Raw genomic sequence first — 22,768 nt, 5'->3', positions numbered from 1 at the left:
ACCAAAATTCTTTTTCAGGGACCTCAATAACTCATTATTCTCCAACTGCAGTCTGAGGAGGGAGTTTTTATGTTATATTAGGCCTCCCCTGAAAACCTTGCTGAGGCCTTCTATGGTTTTCTCTAATAGAATGGCGTTCCCGTTGGTAATGACAGATGCTACGAGTCCCCAAGAACAGGAAGCAGCACTCAGATGGACGGCCCGACCAATCTGGGCTTCCTTCTTCTTTTCTCACATCCTGTAACCCATCTCCTTCCCCAGGAAACAAGCCCAACTTCCACATTCCTAACAGCTGTTTGGGAACCTTGCTCAGGGCGTTCATTCAATAATAAAGCCCAGCAAAATAATACAGAATAAAGGAAGTAATCCGCAGTTCAAAGATCTCTGAATGCTAACAAGCTAAAACGTTAGATATGACAGTGATATTGCAACCTAGTTCTTCATGCACTTCTTTCAGGGGCCCTACTGCCGTGACACAGGCAAAGGTAGGGGGACCTTTGGGCTTCGAGCACCTGAGGTCCCAAAGCTCTTTTTGAAATGGCGAGAAGTCCAGGTCTTGGAGTCGGTTAGACCTGACTTCCAATGCCTGACCTCTCTCTTAACCAGGTGCTGGATCTTAGGCAAAGTACGTAACTTTTCTAAAGCTTTGGTTTACACACCTACCGTGTTTCCCCGAAAATAAGACCAGGTCTTATGTTAAATTTTGCTCCAAAAGATGCATCAGGGCTTATGTTCAGGGGATGTCGTCCTGAAAAATCATGCTAGGGCTTCTTTTCCGGTCAGGTCTTATTTTGGGGGAAACACGGTATAATGAGGACAGTACCGCAGAGCCTGTCTGTGATGGTAAAAGATACAAAGTGACTAGCAGAATGCCTGGCACGAGGGAGCGCACCTCAGACTGTAGCTAGTGGCGGTGGCCAGGGTGGATAGGGCACTTATTGTCATCTTCACCATCAAGGAGGATGCAGGGTGAATCAAGTGACAGAGTCTGGCTGCGATGTCTGTTTCCCTTTCTCTACCATGTAGAACAACCCTAGGAGATGCTCAGGTGACTGGTTCTTCTTCTTTTCGTATCGCTGATTATCAATGTTGTTTTCCTCCTCCATAGTTGTTAGAAAAGCAATTTCTGCTTGGGGGCCTCCTCTCGTCCCTTAAATGCACAACTTGGATTCAAGATTTCAATGACTTTTAAAACTATTTCTCTTTTTCTTCGTCCAGTTTGGATGTTTTAAAGACAATACCAGGCTCATTTACATGGCATATTACTTCTCCACTTCTTTCGTTTTATCGAACTTTTACTTTCTAAAAATATTCCTTTCACATAATAGCCTTTAATTCTCTAAATCTGGAGTTTTACATCTTATTTTTGCTCTGTTCTCACCCCTCTTTATTTCCCCCATTTTTGTTATAACCACTCAGATTACTTTTAATTGCCTTTTTAGGGTATTTGAATTTGCTGGAATGAATATTGATTGCAAACCCTCTGGGAAGATATTTTTTTAATACTTTCCACTGTTAAGTTTCCCAGGCATTGAAGAATCACAGCCAACTCTCTAACTCATCTCCCTCTTCTTCTAAGTGCATCCAATGTCTTGGGTAACTGCTATTTACACGACTCTTTACCAACGACTAAAATCTAGTGTCATTGTTTACAACTCCTGGGAAAAGATTACAAGAATGACATTCATATCATCTGAATGTGTGGAGATGAAAGCAGAATGATTTCAACAGTTTAAAGCACTGCTGTGGTAAAGTTTGAGAAAACAAAACATGGCGTTCCAGAAGGGAAGTGATGAGAGTCAATCAAAGAAACGGAAACAGAAGCGATTTCAACATTGTAATAGTCATTAAAGGAAAGAAATAAATAAAAGAGTGTCACTTCCTGAGGAGTTTTAAACCTCTTTAAATAAAGATATATATATATTCTAATCTCAGCTCCATGTCAGAGGTATCAAGGCCTGGATGGTGAATATCCCTTCTTTACATTCTCTTCACTTTTGAAGTCAGTGATTGTAATAAATATACACTCGGGAAAGCTTCCTTTTTCTGTCTGGTTGAACTTATTCTAAACAGACAGCATTACATCACGTAAAAATGTCAACAGGAAGAAGGAAAAGGGTCCAGGTAGAACGAATGTGGGCCGAGATGTTTTCTTTTGTCACAGGAAGTGAGTTTCCTGATTTCCAAATAGTAGCAAGTTTAGGAACTGGAGAAATAAACATGGTGGGTCTTACTATAGCTGTCAGCCTAGCGTTAACATCAGAAATCACCGGGTGGCAAAGATTCCAACATCTAGAAACCTTGGAAGTTGAATTCCTTGCAATGGAAGGAATTCTTGTTTTGGCCAAATAACTTTAAAGGTTCCCGATATTGCACAAAGCGTAAACCGGGCATACGCGGGGCTGGAGCTACAAGTGGAATTCACGGCACAATCCGATTCTTTTGGAAATGCATGAAGGACACTAGTCATCTGTGGTCCAAGACACCAGAAACCAATCTCTCATCTTGACTGTTTCATCTGTATCTCCACCTTTTCCTTCTTTTTACGTTCTGTCCTCTGCAAGGTTGATTAGATCCATATTTAGAAATATAGACAAGACTGTTTGTTATCTTGGGACTTAGGAGCCTGTATGTAAGCCTTGCTCTACGCTTTTACAGCAAAAACTGAAAAACCAAATGACAGTTGAGCATTTTTCTGTTCATGGTTAAACTCAACAGTGATTCCCCACCCCCACCCCACCCCTACAACTCTCCAAGACTGAAGGCATCTGCCCCAAAACAGGATGTTTACTTCTTAGAATGTCACTGAATTCCTGGGCCTGTGTCCCACCTGAAATCACAAGACAGATTCACAGCAAAGGAAAACAATGGGCATTCTGCCACTCCTCGCCTTATCCCCCAGACAACGCGTTAGCTCAGCTCTTTATTAGTGACCACAGCGAGCAGCTGTGATGTCATGATGAGTAACAAGCTGTCTATTTTGTCCTCGTATTTTATCAAAACTGGCTACATAGTCTTCCCAACAGAGAAAAGCAGTCTGGGGGACTTCTCAAATATTCAATACAACATTTGGACCACATCTGTTTCTGATTTTCATTTTTGAAAAGATAGAGAAAGCTAAATAAAATTTAGACTGAACACCGTTAAACTTAAAAAGACCTCAGAGATCATGTAGTCCACACACTCATTTTTCAGGTAAAGAAAGAGAGACAGAGAGAGGTAAAATGACCATGTCAGAAGGCTGGTAAGTGACAGAGGGATGGGCGAGGAGCTCGAATCTGAGTTCTCCAGGCTCCTCATCCAGGGCCTTTCACCTTCCATGAGGCTGGCTCCTGCAGCTACTTCAGTATTCGACTCTCCTAATTATAAGAAGCGATATGAACAATTAAATTTCCCAATGGGCATGGTTCTATTTTTACACATATGTATTCATGAAGACAGTTTCCACGGGAGGACTGTAGCCTCCTCGCCATATAGCAGGCTTCCTTACCTAGGCACTATTGACACTGAAGGTCAGATACTTCTCTGCTGGGCGGGAAGGGGGACTGTCTTTGTTTTGTAGCAATGCTGGCCTTTCCCCCACGAGATGCCAACAGCATCCCCCCACCAAGGCGAAGTAACCAAAACTTCTCCAGATACTACCAAATGTCCTCCGAGGGCAAAATCGCCCCCACTGAGAACTATCATGTAGCCCTGTCTCCTACACATCTACCAGCCATCAGGAAGCCTTCAGTCGTTGCCACACGTCAGACGCCAGAGCCCCCAGTGATCGAGGAACTTTCAGCATGTGACATATGGAATGGAGAGGGTGCTTCCCTGACTTCCTCTCAGAAAGACACAGCAGTGACCCCATCTAGCCATAGACATGACCAGGAGCAGGGTAAGTTAGAAAAAGAAATAAAAGGACAATGGTGAAGTGTGATGAAAAATAACAAAAGGAGAAGTGTGTGGGGGGGGCGGGAACAGTACAAAGGACAGCTGAAAGAGAAATGGACGGAAGAAAGAGGTCAGCAGAGAGAAGGAATTTTATAGCATCCCAGTGTTTATAGGACAGAGTGACCCATTATAACATGAAGTGGCATATTTTCATCAGGCATCATTTTTTTAAAAAGCCAACTCAGTCTGAGAAAAAGGGTCAAGAACTTTCTACTACCTCATCAGGAGGCTTTAGGAAAGGACGATTGTCTGCAGATGACGGATCCCTCAGGGGAGTTCTGTGTGAAGCTCTTTGTTAAGGCCTCTTCTGCTTAAAACTGTAAAGCCCTTTAAAACAGCTTATACTGGAATTTCACCCACATTACTATTCCTGGTGGACAATGAATTTGAATGAAGTTTTATAATAACAGGGCTTTAAAATAATAAGCATGACTCTTCATGTCCAGGGTACAAATCAATTTTCTTTAACTGTTACTTCCCAGAAACTTACTGAATCTCAAAACAACCCCTGGTATACAGAAAGCTCTGGATATTTTTCAGACTGTTAACTCTGCTTGGAGTGTTCAGGCGGCTAGCTGAAAGGGAGCTCTAGAATTGACACAATTCCAAAAAGAGTGGATAACAACACGCTTATTTCTGAATCTGGTCCCAGGTCGAGTTTACATTTGACAAGCTGGTGCCTCAATTCTTACAGTATCTCTTCTCTTGTATGCATTTAGAAATACTCATTATAAAAAAGGCTCTTTTAAAGAAATTATTATTGCAGTTAGAATGCATGGATAAACAAAATTAACAACAACAAAACCTCTCTCATCCTATGATTCTCAACCTTTAAAGTGCGTAGGAATCACTTGAGGATATTGTTAAAATGCAGATTCTAATGTAGGTCTGGGGTGCGGCCTGAGACCCTGCATTTCCAGAGACGCTGATGCTGCTGGTCCATGGGAAAGAAGGCACCAAGTCTCATCCATTGTCTGCTATCATCCACCTCGTATTATTTTCCTCCTGGACAGCTGGTTGAGGTTGACTGCCTACTTCTTACCAAGGAAAGTCCAAATTCTCTTGTGAGACGTGAAAGCCCTTCACGATAAACCCCGATCCAGCTTCAGCTCCACTTACTCCATTTGCAAAACTCACACACTGAGAAGCAGCCACACCACATCTGTGTTGTTCCCCAAAATGTCACATATGCTGCATGTCCCTGACTTGGGCCCACTGTTCCCTCTGCCTGCATGGCTCTCTCACCAAAATTGTCACCATTCCCCAAGGCCCATCTCAAATGTCATCTCCAGGAAGCCTTCCCCAAGCTCTCCAGGAATAAAGTATTTGTCCCACTTACCGTGTCTTACACTTGGCTTTCAAATATCTACAGTGGTGTGTGTGGTTTTCTGGAAAGTTACAGCCCATCCAAGAAAAAGAATAAAATGACCTGGAGCCTAATTTGAGAGTTAAAAAGACAGTGTTCTAACCTTCACATCCCTGGCTCCTGAAGAAAGGAGTCCATCATTCAACCCTCGGATTTAAAAATTCCATAGGATTACGTCTCACACTTTGGGTTCCAAAAGGAGCATCTATCACAGGCGGTGTCAGGCAGTCTGACATGCACCTCATCAACTCAAGGACATCAGTGCTCTAGCGGTGGCCCCCACCCTGCATCATGGATGCTTCCTGCTTGTTTCCAGGATCATTCTCATCAGCATAAACCACTTCCCACAGAGCTAAAGTAAGCCTTTGAAAATAATGGCGATGCCAAAAAGACATATACAAGTGGACACTTTGGTCAGTGTTGCTCAAGCAGTAGTTCGCCGTCATCAGAAGTGTCGACACTGATGGTGACCACTTTGAGTACCTCTTGTCATTGCAGAAGTCAAACGTGACTTGTATTCATCTTTTGTTATCGGGATGTATTGAGTATTACAATTTTAATACAGTTTTCCTTTCTTAAAACGTACACACATTTTTTTGGCACCCTCTATATAAATTAAGCCATAGCACTGTTCTCTTCAAAGCCTTCTAAGTGCTTCTTATCTTCCTCAGAATACAATTCAATGTCCTTCCCAAGGCCTTGAGAAGGGGGAGGACCAGAAGCCCATTTCTGGTACCCTGCATGAATCACACTCTCCCCCAGGAGCCAGCTCCCTTATCTACTTCCTCCTTTTCTGTGTGGATTCTCTCTCTCTCTCTCTCTCTCTCTCTCTCTCTCTCTCTCTCTCTGCTAAAACATAAACTTCATAAGAGGTAGGGCTTATTTATTTTGTTCATGGCTGTATCCTTTAGCATAGGGTCTGGCAAACAGTAGGTGCTCAATACATTTTTACTGGATGAGTAAATGAATATCATTAGATAGTAAAAAAGTAATTCTATGCTCTTGTGCATTATGGAAAAAAAACATGGCAACATTACAAAGGAATGAAAACAACTCGAGTAAACTACATTCTTTCAAGATAGTATGTCTTGAGTGCGAGCTTGGAAAGCAGAGAAAGAACTCACTTTCTGATCACGGTCTTGGACTCTGAGGAAGTCTGGCTTCCATCTTCTTCACAGTTTAGGCTTGTCAGGTTTCCATACCTTTACAGGGAAAGAAACAAATAAGGTCCAGTCAGTGGTGCTGGAAAGCAGCTCTATTCAATCGCTACCACAAAATAATAGCTACTCTTTTCGGGAAAATTAAGGAAAAAATTATTTATGAAATAGCATTAAAATTGAGACTGTATGGTTGACATTTACTTAAGGGGTACATTCTAAACACAAAAGTGACTTGTGTGAATCACACTACTTTAAACTTCCTCTCAATATTTAACACTGATGTGAATTTTTAAAAATGAAATGAGGCTTTTCCTCCTAGCGGGAGAATCAGATGTTGCACGAGCGTTCATGAACTCTGGAGCACACAGCCCTACACCGTGCCCTTCTGCTGTGCCCATCCAACGTGGCTCTGCTTGAACAGGTTCCACACTCACGTCACACAGGAGCACAAAAGAACACCTCCACACCACACTGAATGACTGAGGCCTCTTTGAGGGTAAGTCCTGTTGGAAAAGGGTTATGGACATAAGTCTGGACCCTCAAGTAATGGCTGAGATAGAGACCAGGAACCAAGAACGGAGTTCCTGTGCCTCAGTAACCAGGAGAGCTGCTGTGATTGCACTGAGGTCAGGCTGATCCAGACACAGCAAACAGGGAAGGGGGGAGCGGGGGACAACTTTTTGGAAAGCAACAGGTGCTTAGATCTTAAAATTTGGCTCAGTATATCCTCAAAATATACTAAATAATTGATCAGTCCCTAATTGCACTATTAGCTATTCTTCCAGCTCTGTATGTAAGCAAGCCTACTTCATGCAAATACATCCCATGTTATTTGGTTCACAATGTACATTTAATACATTGACTTTAAATTCTTTAGACTCTTTATATTCACTTATAAGGCCTAGACTATTTCTGCAGTTTCTCTTGCTGACAAAGAATTCAGAGATTTCTTGGAGTTTCCCAAGCTGGTAGTCTGCCCCAAAGTTTTGATAATAAACATCGTATAATTGGTGTGTTTACATTTTTAACGAGCATACTTTTGTCTTCTGCTAATAGGATTAAAGACCCCACTATCCTTATGGCTCCTGGTTCCTAGGATTTACAAATCCTTTTCAAAGTAAAAGCCCGCCATCTGTTTTGACCAAATGCCAGTCCATCTGGTCTCCCCACCACCCTGTCCCCAGGGGTTCCAGTTGTGCCCTTAGACATTACCCCCCACCCCCCACCCACCTGCTCCTTCTCAAGCTCGTCAGCCTTATGGACTTCTTGGCCTCCTGAAGATATTTTCCACTGGTCTCCACCCTCCCTGTTTCGCCTCATTCTGTCCTGCACCTGCAATTCAGAGGGCTTCCAGGGTTACCCTTTGCTTTTCTGGTAAGAACTCTGTCAAATTAAGATTTACTCAACCCCATGTGAGTAAGGCAGGGGTGGGAAATCAGATTCCTAGTAAATAAACAAGTGGAATTTTTGGCTCTCTCTTTGGCCACCATCATAGTGACCCGTGCCCTCCTGTTCTCTCACAATAGGTTTTGTGGTTGATTTAAGTAGGAAAGAGTAGGGTGGGTGCAGTGAACAGGGGGGATCTCGGGGAGCAGCTGTACCTTCCACCTATCTGACTGGAGCCATACATGGCCAGTCCTCAGTGACTCCGTGTGGGACTTAATCTTTGGTTTGGTCACATTCTGTGTGAGTCCATTCATTCTCTCTGTGGTTATTCTGGAAATGTTACATGTTTTCTCTCTCAACTGGGAGCTATGAGAGAGAGAAATAAAAAGGAAAAAGCCTTACACGGAAAAGACACACATTTTACTGCACCTGGGATTTTTCTTTTCAGATGTGTCTGTCCTGAAAGTTTTCTGACATTCCTATTGCTTGACTTGACTTTAGTTTCTCAGACTCTGCTGCTCTTTCTCTGCATGTTTCAGACTCCGAGCTGAGATGCTGGTTGGGATGCTACCAACACCTATCCCAGTTCCTCTCCTAGAATGTGATGCCACAGGTGTAGCCAGATGGTGTCGATAAGGACTAAGCAACCTACGCTGGTGAGCGGAGTTCTCGCTCACTAACTAACTGGATACGGTACTATCTTCTCACAATGTACTGTGAGAACCATCAATACCACTGCACTTGGGCAGAGCACATGGGCCAGGCGCTGGGGCTCAGAGTGTGCACACAACCCTAACCTTCTCCACCCAACCCACCAGGAAACCCTTTGGGCTCTGCCTTTGTAGCATGTCCTGAATCCAAACACTTCTCATCATTTTCACCGTGGCTCAAACCACCACCATCTTTAACCTAGGGTCATGCAGCAGCCACAGGACTAGGGTCTTGGCTTCTGCCCAGCAGCCACCGTGATCCTACGCAGTGTCACTGCTGGGTTCCAATCCGCCCAGGGCTGCCGTCTCTATCTGACACAGTGACCTGCTGCTGACGTCTCTGACCACGTCTCTCGCTCACTTACTCTCCCTCAGCCTCACTGGCCTCCTGCTGCTCCATCCATCCACTCACCCACCCACCAGGCATCCTCCAGCCTCAGAATCTTCTAACCCCACCGCCTCTCCCCACACCTCTGCCAAGGCCGCACTCCCTCAGCTCCTTCAGGTCTCCGTCAAATGTCACTTTATCAGGGAGGCCTTCCCTGACCATCCTATTTCAAATACAAACCAGCTCTCACACCACTGCTTTATTTTCCTCCGTAACCCTTAACACCTTCTAACATACTGTGAAATTGATTTACTTATCATGTTACTGGTCCATTAGAACAGAAACTCCACAGAGCAGGATTTTTTGTCTCTTCTGCTCACTACTCTTTCGAACTGAAAACAGGGCACCCGACCGTTATACTGACGGCGACTTGTTGGGAGCAAATGAGTGGTTTAGTGGGGTTCCCTACGCAGATGTGAAAACGGACCTCCCAACTACGAGAGTCACGTTTGTCTCTGCAAAGGCGCCGTCTGGCTCAGTGCGAATACAAGTGTCTTAACCAGTTGGTGCCTTCATTTCTAAGGTTAAAAGAGCATAAGAAAGCTTTAGGATAGCTCTAATTATTCCAAAAATCTAAAATTAAAATTCAAAAGAAATAAGGTTTTAAGCTCTTAAAGCTGAGATCTGGAAGGTGTGAGCAATATGAGAATGCAAAAAAAAAAAAAAATGTACATCCAATTTTACAAAGGAGACCTTTAGAAGTGACATAAAATTAAAGTGCCTATAACCCTCTAACTTAATGAACTGGGGATTATTTTCCCCTGAACTTTTCATGTCATTAAGGAGAATTAATGCTTTACAGTAAAGAAGCTAGGCCAGCACTGGAATCAAAAACTCTTTAATGTTCAAGCTCGGTCATTGGAGTCAGTTTTATGAGATTAAGAGTGTTTCTTTGATGTTTCCTGGTCCCCTCTCATAGCTTCCCCTCAAAAACCAAAATCAAGTTCCATTCATTTACCCCAGAGGAGTAAATAAAGGGTGTGTGTGTATGTGTGCATTTAATTAATGGCAGTGGAATAACTACAGATAAACGTGTCAACAACGTCACCTCCGATTTCTGCAAAGCCTCCCTAGGATTTAAGATCAAAGTTCCAACCTCTTCAGAAGGCTTACCAGTGAGAAACTGCCCTTCTTGAAATGGTAACTCAAAAAACTTAAATTAAAACACAAATTGTCAGAAAGACTTCTGACACGGTGTTCTCTGTATCACACGGAAAAAGAGATTTACAAACATCTCCCGAAATATAATACAGCCTTAAGCAACTATTTCATGCAGCCTAAACATTACTAGAAAAAGAAAAAAACAAAAACAACAAACACGTAATGTTTAACTGGTTGCTAATATTTAAACAGGAAACAGTTTTTTTCCAGAGGCGATGGATATATCGTTTGCAGCCCATCTGGGCAGATGAAATGTTTAATACGTGTTTGAAGGGAGGACCAGCAGTATTTGTGGTTCAAAGAAACCCTAAGATAAAGTTGTCACCAGGGACAGTCCTTCTGGGGTTGAGGAGTGCCTTTCTAACGTTTGCTTCCCAACAGAAAAGTCTCAGGAACACCAGACCAGGACGGGGTCATCCTGAACAACTTTACAGGTTGCATTTGATGCTGGCAAGTAATCCCATAATCATAGCAATGAATGATTATCAAAAGCTTATTACACGCCAAGCACTGTGCTAAGCACTTTATGCCAATTTTTTCATGTCATTATCACAATAATTTTATAGGATGGTATTATTATTCCGATTTAACAGATGAGAAAATGAGGCCCAGAGACCTTAACGCAGTTTGCCCTTGAAAACACAGCTAATAAGTGGAGCTGGGATTTGAACCTTGACAGTCGGCCAGCCTCGGAGTCACTGCCCTACCACACAAGCTATAGTTACTTTGTTTATTTTATGTCTTCCCCCACCAGAGTATAAATTTTTTAAGGTTAGAAACCTTGAGCCTTGTATGTATTCACTCAGTCACTCATTCTCTCACTCATTTCATCCTCATTCAATGAATATTTCTTAAGACCGATGTCCAGGTACCATCTGGCCACTGAGAATATAGCAGGGAACAAACAAAAGTCCGTTTTCACAGAGCGTACGTTGTAGTGGAGGGAGATAGACAAGAAACTAACAATTAAGCCAGATAGTGCGAAGTGCAATGGAGAAAAAGAAAGCTGGTAAGGATGACATGACTAGAGGGTCAGAGGTGGTTACTTCACGTGAGCTATTCAGGGAAGGTCCAATGTGAATGTCATATTTATGTAAAATCCTCCAGAAGGGGAGGGACTGGCCTCTATACCTTGATCCCTCCAGAGAGAGTCTTCCAAGCAGAGAGGAGAGCCGATGCCAAGCTTCAGGAGCAGTAGTAGCAGGATGTGGTGTTTACCAAATACCGAGAAGGCCAGTGAGGAAGGAGCAGAACAGAGTAAGTGAAGGGAGGGAAGATGAGGCATGGAGGTGACAGGGACAGATGGCGAGGGCCTGGTGGGTCACGGTAAGGGCTCTGGTTCCACTCTTTGCTCTTGCTTCCTGCTCTGTCCCCTGGGCCTGGAATAGAGTCTGCTCTCAGGAGACACTTGATAAACATTTGCTAAATGAGCTCATTGATACCCTCTCCTACCACGAATGAAAGAAAGGCTGGGAAGGAAGAGAAGGGAAGAAGTTACTTGCTGGGGATCATGAAAGAACACAGAGGGGCAAGTCAAGGAGAGGGAGACCTCACATGAAGCTGCTGACTCAAGAACCTCTGGGAGTCTCTGCTTTCCTAACAGACCCCAACCTGTGAACATCTGAAGCATTTTTCTGTAACTGACCTACAAGAACACAGGTCAGATATGAGAAAAATGTTCCCAAGCTGACCTTGACTCAGGAGAATGACACGGGTGAAATCGCCTGCAGATGTCTGGAACACCGAGTAAAGCCTTAATGAAGACAGTGTGTATCCCACGGATCGCCAAGAGGGTTGTTGTGAATCACTCTGAATAACATCCTCCGTGGCGGCCACCTCTCCACCCAAGTCTGACCTGAGAACTGGGGCATGGCCACCAAGCCTACCTTGGAAAGGTCTTGGTACCACTGTGAAAGTTTTGAAAAAGAGCTACTTTACAGAAACATTTTTATCTCATTTGAAGAAGACAAAGCTAGCCTGGTTACGATCTGCGGGCACGTCTTTGACAGCCCCCCATTCGTGTCTGCTTTAACAGAACTATCACTGCCACCTCATAAAGCTAGGGCTCTGGAGTCACCCCATCCTCCCAGAGAGGTTTCCCACAGTGCTGCTGGGTGACACGGGGTCCATTTGGAAAAAATAAATAAAGATCTACCAAAGACAACCGACCCAGCAGGGAGGAGAACTTTCCGTTTTCCCTGGTGTGATTTCAGTTGGATGTAATTCTAAAACAGTACCAAATTAAACTTTTCTGGGGAACCCAAAGCAACGGCATAGATGCCGGGAGAAAGAGTAACAAAACTTGTCATGTTGAGGCTACGCCCCATGCTTTGATTCCAGCCATGCTTCCAAAAGCTGAGTGTGTGGACCACGGCTGAAGAGGGCATGACATCCCAAACACAACAAAGGTGAAGGTCCGCCAACAACTGACCTTCAGCTTCCTTGGGCCTAGGAGCACTGGATTTTTGGAGTCAGTCTCCCTGACAAGAATTTCTTGTTTCTTATTAAATTGTGAACAACCTCTCTAATAGACCAAAAACTTTATTGATGTATTAATTTTCTATTGCTGCCAAAACAAATGACCGCAACCTTAGTGGCTTAAACAACACAAATGTGTTACTTTATAGTTGTGTAGATCAGAAGTCCAACAGGAGTCTCACTGGGGTAAAATCAAGGTGTCAGCAGGTGTTCTTTTATAGAGTCTCTAGGAGATCATCCATTTAATTGTCTTTTCTAGTTTCTCAAGGCTCCCAGCATTCCTTGGCTCGTAGCCCCGGTCCGCCATCTTCAAAGCCAGCAACAAAGCATCCCTCTCATCCTGTTTCCACCATCACATCTTTTTCTCTGACTCTTTTTGCTTCCACCTGGCATGTTTAAGGACCCCTGTGATAACATTGGGTCCATTCAGATACCACAAGACGATCTGCTTATTTTAAGGCCTGCACATTAGCAACTTTAATTCCACCAGCAACCTTAATTTTGCTTTGCCATGTAACCCAAAACATCCAAGGATGAAGATCGGACATGTTTGGGGGCCATTATTCTGCCTGCCATGGGTGGATGTGTAAATTATTATCAACGTTGTATCTTCAATAGTTTTATTATCTAAACTGTTTTTCTCCACCAGACAAAGTATGAACCAGCAAGAGCATGGGACCTTTTATAAAGGGGATGCCCTACAAAAGTTTTCAATGCTCTTTTTTGATGTCAGAAGTATTTCGATACCCAAAGATTCTCACAGCCCTGTTATAATCCTCTTTTCTTTTCTATCAGCAACAACTTTCATCTTCCTAATAGTCACAGGAAATCTGATCTGAGTCCAATTTATCTTTTTAGCAATCTTCCCTTTTTTTTGGAAACCCATAACATATACACCATCCAAGGGCTTTCTTGCCTACGAGGTGGTGAACACTCAAACCTAGAGAAAATCTATTTAAACTCATCAGCCATAACAAAAACCTTAAGCAATAGCCTTCATTTTTCTAAGAAATTCTCATCCTAGACAGGAAATCCAGTATGTCTGTATTTTGGGCTACAAAAGAAAACAAAGCAATCTTAGGATTTCCTGAAAGCTTTCCCATTCTGTGGATGGGATGAGCATCCTGGAGCCAACTGACCAATAATCTCAACTTTTCATACACAGTGGAACAGAGACTCAATGGATGAACAACTCTATTCATTTCCACTTGATTTTGTGGAGAGGTGGGGGGTGGAGTTATTACAATAAATTTTTTAAATGGAATGGCATTATTTTGAAAAACTTTCTTATGTAAGTGATAGAAGTTAGACCAAAGTAAGTCATAAAACAAAAAGTGTAGGAAAAATTTTATTACAAGTTGCAGGGTAACATTTAATGTAAGTGCTACTGCAGTAAGAGGCCGGCCCCTGGAGGTGTAACTGCTGGAGGTCAGATTCCAGCACCTGTTCCCTAGGGTGCGCTCTGCTCACACCCCTCGCCCTCTCCTTGGACTTGGAAGAGCAGAGGGAAGATACTAGAAACCTTGCCTCCCACTAGAAGAGAAGGAAGTAAGGAAATCTCATGGGCAATGCATGCCAGCACGAATCTAGGAATATCTGGCAAGTGCCCAGTCTAATTCCAGAACTAAGTTAAAAAACTTAATTATTTTTAAGTGAGGTTTAACAAAAAGTAATTTGGAACATATTGTATGCATCCCCAAAATGCTTACTCAGCTTCTCATGCTAAGAAAGCATCTGAAAGCTGAATGGATTTGTGTTAAGTGCTTTCCAAGGAGGTTTACTATGACCACCTCACAGCTCCCGAGGGGAAAAAAGGTTTTTCTTAAAAGTGTACTTTCAGTCAAGAAAATGAGATCAGCCATAGACAGGTAGAAAATATTTGCAAGAGACATATCTGATAAAGAACTATTATCCAGAAAATATAAGAACTCTTAAAACTCAACAAGAAGAAACAAAACAACCCAATTAAAAAATGGGCAAAAGAGGACTTCAGTATCCCATCCAGCATGTAAAGAGCTTAGATGTAGCCACTCCATCCAAATAACAAGTAAAAATCTGAATAAACTGCAAATCAACGACTCTTCTTAGAGCGATCAGAGAAGTGAGGTCAAAGAGCAAACCACTGCCCCCCAAAACTGAAGAGACAGACAGGCGGATACAGAGAATTCCAACTTATCAGAGCAGAAACTACCCCAGGAAGCCGTCTCATGGTAGGAAAATCTGAACTGTAACTGACGAATTGCTGGAGCTCAGTGTGGACAAGTCTGAGAGATAAAAATGACTGACAAGCCGCCATACTTTTGTGAGTTTTACCTCCAGGAGCTTGACCAGGTGCTTACAGTAAATACTGGAGGGAAAAAAATCTCCTCCTGCTTCCAGAAAGGGGAGGGGAAAGGAAGCATTGTGAAACACATCAGAGCGTTCCATTCTTCCTACCAACACCTGCCCTTGGGGGAACCTGGTTAACCGGAGCCTAACCTTCAGGGGTTTTATCAGAGCTTAGCATACCTAAGGAAAGGAAAATAGCCATCTTAGGGCCTCTTACTCATCCTTTCCCTAAGGGAGGGGGGGGAAAAAACAAAAAACCCAACTCAGAGCACTGAGGAACTCACATGCAGGAGCACAGACTCACCAATGGCATGAAACGTAGTCATAGGCTACAGAACAACTGGTAGGCAACTGATCTTTGACCAAAGAGCTAAGGCAACACAATCGAGCAAAGATAGTCTTTTCAACAAATGATGGCCTGATGGATGGAACTACTGGACATCCACATGCAAAAAAGATGAATCTAGACACAGACTTTGCCCCCTTCACAGAAGTTAACGCAAAATGGATCATAGACCTCGTGTAAAACATAAAACTGTAAAACAGTTAAAAGTTAACACAGGTGTCTAAAAGTTAACACAGGTGAAAACCTCAGTGACTTTGGATGTAACAATGACCTTTTAGATGCAACACCAAAGGCATGAATCCTGAAAGAAAAAACTGATAAGCTGAACTTCATTAAAATTTAAAGCTTCTGCTCTGCAAAAGACAATGTCAAGATAATAAGACAAGCCACAGACTTGTAGGAAATATTTGCAAAAGACACATCTGATAAAAGACTGTTATCCAAAAGATACAAAAAAAAAAAAAATCTTGAAATTCAACAGTAAGAAAGCAAACAGCACAATTAAAAAACAGGCAAAAGACCTCAACAGACACCTCAGTAAAGAAGATACACAGATGACAGGAAGCATATAAAAAAATGTTCAATATCATATGCGCTTAGGGAACTGCAAATTAAAAATACAATAAGATACCTCTACACACCTAGTAGAATGGCCAAAATCCAAAACACAGACAACATGAAATGCTAGCAAGGATATGGAGCAATGGAAAGTCTCATTCACTGCTGGTGGGAACGCAAAATGGTACAGCCACTTTGCAGGACAGTTTAGCAGTTTCTTACAAAACTAAACAAACTCTACTCACATGATCCAGCATTCTTGCTCCTTAGTATTTATCCAAAGGAGCTGAAAACATATCTAAAAAAAAAAAAATACCTGCACATGGATGTTTACAGCACCTTTGTTCATAACTGCCAAAACTTGGAAGCAACCAAGACGTCCTTCAGTAGGTGAAGGGATAAACTGTGGTCCATCCAGACAATGGAATATCATTCCGCATTAAAAAGAAATGAGCAATCAAGCCATGAAAAGACATGGAGAAGCCTTAGTTGCATGTTACTAAGTGAAAGAAGTCTATCTGAAAAGGCTACATACCATATGATTCCAACTATACCACATTCTGGAAAAGGCAAAACTATGGAGATAGTAAAAAAAAAAAAAAAATCAGTGAGTACCTGGGACTGGGGGAGGGGGAAGGAGAGACGACAGGCAGAGCACAGATGATTTTCAGGGTAGTGAAACTATTCTGTATGACGCTATAAGGATGGATACATGTCATTCATTATACATTTGTCCAAACCCACAGAACGCACAACACCAAGCGTGAATGAACTCTAGTGTAAACTATGTGTTTCGGGTGATAGTGATATGTCAGTGATGCCACAAACCTCCCGCTCTGGTGGGGGACGCTGACAGTGGGGGCAGGTGTGAGGACAGGAAGCATGTGAGAACTCTCCGTACTTTTCACTCAATTTTGCTGTGAGCCTAAAAACTCCCTAAAAATAAAGTTTATTTTTCTAAAAAAAAAAGGTACAGATTAAGTGCTCACTGCCTTGACAGTAATGGTACACGTCTATAGATTTATTTGTCTCTCCCACTAAAAGTAGGCAGAGGCTGGGTAATGTTCACCGCTGTACCTTCCAAGGCAAGTGCTTATAATAGGCATGAATAATTATAACCATCGCTTATTTGTTAGACAAATAATTCCTAAGACCCTATTGCCAGGTACTGTTCCTCTCCAAGGTTTCAGAGGTGAACAAGACAGACCCATGGTCTCTGAGTTGGGGAGACGGTCAAAAAATAAGCAAGACAAATAAGAAAGATAATTTCAAACAGTGGTACATGCCATCAAGAAAGAAAAACTAATGGTGATCACTTAACCACTTAATACTTGCCAGGCATGATAGTAAGAACTTTATATCAACAAATTTAAACCTCATAATAGCCCTACAGATTAGGGTTATTTTCTATTCTAATTTTACAGATAAGGAAACTGAAGCTAGTAAGTAACTTGCTCCACGCTGCAGAGCACGTAAGGGGTGCAAAAGTGGAATTACATTCATTTTCTTACTCCTCAGCCCATGCTCTTAATCACTACACATAAGTCTCGTGACTAAAAGAAAGATAGGAAAATTGCTTCTCCCATAAAGTATCCTAAAACTCTGAAAGGAAAGGGAAGTATATTTGGCACTTACAACAAGCTGTATGAACATAAATGAAATCATTTCATTTCATATTTGATCAACTCCTCTCTATGCCACGGAGGATCTGGCTTCATTAGAAATGGTGGTTCCATTTCTTGCGGGCTATGGGTGCACCATCTTTTACATAAGAAGGTGTTACTACTCCAGGTGTCATAAGGTATGGATTGGAGATTATCATCTCCATGATGGTAATTGATTTGCATAAATCCTCCCAAACCTTCTCATTTGCTAGAACCCTATCCTTCAAGAACAGTCCTCTTTGGGAAAGGGCAGATTCACGTCAGGACATTGGCCGGAGCACATCAAATAAACAGAAACATTCCAGGCACACAGATCCAACGGTGACCTTTGATGGCCCATGACCTAAAGATCACTGGTCAACTTCCAGTTTTCTTTGGGTGTAATCCCCCGCCCTAATCCTTTCCCATTGTCTGTTAGAGAACCTAGCCCTTATCTCCCAAGAACTGCATCAATTTTCATTGTATACATTTGTTTGTATGCTGAGTTAATGTTACTCTCCCTTGCTAACCATTCAACATGAAGAGGGCAAGAGTCATGACCAGTTTGTCGACCATTCTATACATAGCGCACTGTACAGTACATGGTACATATAAAACATCTGGTAAATATTGTTTGAATAGACAAATGAATTAGAAGTATTATGTGCAAATGAATTGCTCACAACTGTGTGAATGGAGTAACCCTCTAGGAAATGCAGTTCGCAAGAAAAATCACTTGAGGTAGTAGAGAAAAGGATAGCTGAGGCGATTCCCAAATCACCCATCCTTCAAATACGACATTGACAAGTCACAGGAAGTGATATGGTACATTTGAAAAGAGCTTCCAAGTCAGAAAGAGATAGGTTTCAATTCCAGCTCTGTCACTTTCTGACTGTGTCTGAGCCTCAATATTCACATTTGTAAACATGGGAGTAATGTAATGATAAATGAACTAAATGAGATAAAGTCTGTGAAAACGCAGGGTGAGCAAACATGGGGAGAAAAAATAAGTTCAAAGACCCACTGAATTAGTCTCCTGTCTGTGACCTAAGCGAGCAAATTCAAGCCAGACTGGTCTTAAAGCATAATGTCTATGGGTGGCTTCAACCTTGATCCTCTCCAGAAGTCCTCCACTAGCGGAATTCACTTGAAATGAAGGGGTTATTCAGATTATTGTTCAGTCCTTTCCAAACTGTGATCTGAGCGCCATCAGTGACTTGGCAAACGTTTCTGGAGACCTAGCTCGCCCCTATTCTGCTTGTTCTTGGCATTTTGCTTACTTCTGATATCAGAGATGCAGATCAGACAAAGAACGATCAAGAAATATCCCAAAAGTAGCTAATGTGACAGCTGTCTGAAGAAAAATCTAGAGATCTGTATATAAACACTTCTTGCTTCTCAGTGGGGACCACTGGCTGAGTTAGGTTTCTCCTTACATTTGATGTTGGGTATTTTCAGGGGAACTTAACTCCCATCTTTTTTTAATAGTATGGTGGGAAGAATATATTTTTAAGTGGAGTGTATGTTTGAAGTTAGAGAAGATAAAATCTCAAAGCCCCAACACAAACAGCTAAACCGCAATTCAAAAACTTTCTCTTAGATTGAGAGGAAGCCAGTGAGCCCTAGAATGAACTCTGAGCCGTGGTGAGAAGCCCTGCAAACAGGATTCCTTGTGAACTCATGATCACAAGTTCAGGAGAAAGCAAACGCAGGGACTTAACCGCCTGGGGCTTCAAACCGCGGCCTACTGGTCAATCACAGAGACTCACATCAACAGAGTAATAATAAGAATAATAAAAAAAATGATAAAAAGATTTTTTTTAAATCATAGAAAGCAAACAGTTCCATAAGAAAAAAGCCACATGTTTGGAAATCATAAGGAAAATCAAAGCTAGACTTCAAACAAGTTTTTCTCTGGAGGGAAATAAATACTGCAGCATCTACCTTTACTCCATTCTTGACTGGTCAGCATTAGCACATCCTACAATAACTTCTCAGTGTCCATTTCACAGAAGACAAGCAATCTACTATTAAGAAAGCGACAGAAATCATTTTGTTTTGAATTACACCAGAGGCTCACAAACAAGTCTACCACAGTTTCCTCACAAGAACATAGGGTATCAAGTTTATCTTCAGAAAAGGTAAATTCGTACAACTGAATGGCTTACCTCCCAATCATAGACACTAAAACTACCCAAAATCAATTTAAGAACCCAGTGTTGCACAGAATTTGCATTTTGGTTAAAATGAAACAAAGATTCACATCTGGTCACAAGATCTAAGTGCGAGGAGGAAATGGAGTGAGGAAGCCACATTCATGTGGAAGTCTGTACATATCGGGACAAATCCAAATTTCTGCAGAGGTAGCAAAATAAACGAAATTTACTTCTCTGAACGTCTGAAGAGCACGTCAGAATTTCATTTTGACACCAACTTAAGCGGCTCTCTACTTGTTTTATAAATGTAGGCCTTATCTTTTGCAGTAAAATATTAAGTTCTCAGGGTGGATCCAAGTTTTGCAGGGCCAGCATATGTAATTTGAGGGGTCCGCTCTAAGAAAAAGAATATGAATATTAATTATGCAGAGGGTACTGCAAAGTGAGGGTCCCTGGAGGTTAAGTAGCAGCGGCTTCATGGTAAATTCACCACAAGGATAAGAACCAACCAAGTCTTCGGTTTCTGTTTCATCCATATGGTGTTTTGCAACACTGGTATTTTATCCGCATTTAGTATTTGCTGATTCCACTCATTTCAGAAGCAAGAAAATAATATACAATGAGACTAAATTCACAGCCAAACCTGGGCCCTTCTGAACAGTTCGAGATAAACCTTAACTCTTCCTTCACTTATACCCTAAATGACAGTCTTAAATTCAACGTAATTTGAATTCATGTTGATTCTGTTCTTTAATAATTCTCATCTACTTACTATTTTAAAAATCCAAAAATGTCTATCGACTATGGAAGAACAAAGAGAAGATTTTTTAGAACCATTAAATAAAGGCTGGATGTACACGCGTCACAGACTAAACACTGGAGTTCCTGTGTGTATGTCCACAGTTTGTGATGAACAGCTGGAATTCACGTGCACTGTTACCAACTGCGGCCATCTGCGGTCTGTTATCAATACAGTTACCCCAGAAGTAGAAGACATCACCCATTCCAAAGAAAACTTGACCTTTTTCCTCACACTGCCTCCCAACAGTTAGCATACTGCATCCGTTTTATAAATATAAATTAGAAAAGAGAAAATTCACATAATTCTTCAGGTTCTATTTATAGGTGAGAGGTATTCTACAAGCAAACAAACTATGAAAGGAATGACTCACTAATCCCACAGGTTTATACTCCAGGCTTAATATTTTAGGTACAGCTATGCAAAACTCTACAGAACTTCCTAAGTCCAGAGTTACCATAACCAGATAATGTACGATAAAAGAGAGACATTTTGTGACTATTCCTGAATATGGACATACAATTCAAATGCTTTCACTCTATATGCATCTATGAGGAAAAGACCTTGAGAAAACCCCAATGTTATCAATAACCTTATTCACACTGGAATAAAACTTGATTATTAAAGGCCTTTCTTAAAACTGATAAACTGCATAAAAATATTTCAATGTCTCCATAAAAAAAGAATATTAATAAGCAACTTTTAAACCCAAGGGACAAATCAGGAAAAGTATTTCCAACATATAATAAGCAAAAAACTAATTTTGTTAATACACACAGGGTTATCATTAGATGATTGATAATTAGATGGCAATGGCCCAAAATAAAAATAAGTAAAGGACATGAAAAGAGTTCACAGAAGACACAAATGCCCAATGAGTATTTTAAAGGGTACTAAACCTCACTTATAAATGGAAGAAACATACATTTTAAAACAATGAGCTATTTTTCAATGGACAGACCATGGTAGAGGTGGTTTCCATGGTAGAGCTGCCAAAATCCACGGTTGGCAGGCGTGTGGGGAAGGTGAGGGAAGAGGCACTCTCATTCTCTGTGGACAGGAGTGTGGATGGTGCAGCTTTCGGGAGGGCAGTGTAGCAATATCTTTCACATTGTACAATGCTTATACATTTTGACCGACCAATCACTCTTCTGTGAAATTAACCTGTAGAATTCTCAAACAAGTACCCAGAAGATACATATTCAAAGGCACTCTTTGCAGCATTGTTTAAAAATTCAAAAAACAAATTAAAGAACTGGAGAGAGCTTAATGGTCCATCTAAAATAATAAGTTCAATAAATACTATAAAGCCACTAGAAAATATATGGTAAATCTATCTACCTGTGCTGATTTTGAAATAACAATAACATGTTTCTTGAGCTTGCAAAATGCCAGCCACTGTTCTAATAAGCCCTTAACATATGTTAATTCCCTTAATGAATAAAAACTCCAAGATACACAGATAAGTAAAAAAGAAAGTTGCAGAACAGACCATATACTATGATTCTATTCATAGCATATATTAGTATATATGAGATATATAATAAATATCATATATAAACAAATATCACATACATAGTACATAACTACATAGTTATATAAATGTGTGTGTGTGTGTCTATGTGTGTGTGTGTATCCAGAAAATTTGGGGAAGAATACAAAAGGAATAATTTACAGTGACTACATAGGAGCAATGGGACTTAGAGAAAAGAAAATTTTTACTTTTATTTTTATAATCTTCTGAATTGTTTGAACTTTCCACTACATACATGGATTACTTCTATTTTTAAAATGTTAATGTGTGTTATCTGCCTAATTAGATTACGGTCTTTTTTTTTTCTTTCTTTCTACTTCTATATATTTTTAAAAACTGAAAAAAAGTTATTTGGGAAAAGGTAGGAATATGAGAAAAGATTAGTATTTCTTTTTATGCCTTCCTATAGTATAAGAATTTTTAACATGAGCACATATTACTTTCAAAATTTAAGAAAAAAAAAATCTAATTAAAAATCAGTATTCAACAACTGCAACAAAAACATTCTATCTCATTTCCTTTCTGATGCAGGAAACCCCAGAATACAAAGATTTGGATGAGAAGCCTCATGATTCCAAAACAACTGTTTGGCTTACAGTTTTCCTTCTTCCAATATCAATTGAATAATAATTTTTAAAAGACCAAGTTTAATTACGAATAAAACAAAAACAAGGGGAGAAATATAATTATCGATGTGTGAATTAGGATGTGCACTGCTCTACTATATGTAACATGTGATCTCACAACATAGATCGAGGATGATATTTATGTGCAAATCATAAAGCAGCCGACAAACGGTGACTATTGACAGTTACCATC

The 22,768-nt window shown here is 41.1% G+C and overlaps 1 protein-coding gene across 3 annotated transcripts in view; it reads right to left on the bottom strand.

Moving 5' to 3' along the window:
- Nucleotides 1–22,768, bottom strand: part of RGL1 (ral guanine nucleotide dissociation stimulator like 1) — a 210,435-nt gene that overhangs the window by 49,582 nt on the left and 138,085 nt on the right. For all 3 annotated transcript variants that reach the window (XM_019738703.2, XM_019738870.2, XM_019738786.2), the window contains one exon: nt 6,427–6,504. In XM_019738703.2, the coding sequence (XP_019594262.2) occupies nt 6,427–6,504 (78 nt within the window). The remainder of the gene's footprint in view (nt 1–6,426; nt 6,505–22,768) is intronic.

This window comes from Rhinolophus sinicus, linkage group LG17, assembly GCF_036562045.2.
Source record: "Rhinolophus sinicus isolate RSC01 linkage group LG17, ASM3656204v1, whole genome shotgun sequence".
NCBI classification, from domain to species: domain Eukaryota; kingdom Metazoa; phylum Chordata; class Mammalia; order Chiroptera; family Rhinolophidae; genus Rhinolophus; species Rhinolophus sinicus.
Note: the sequence above shows the minus strand (reverse complement) of the source record. Positions and strands in the feature narration are given on the sequence as shown.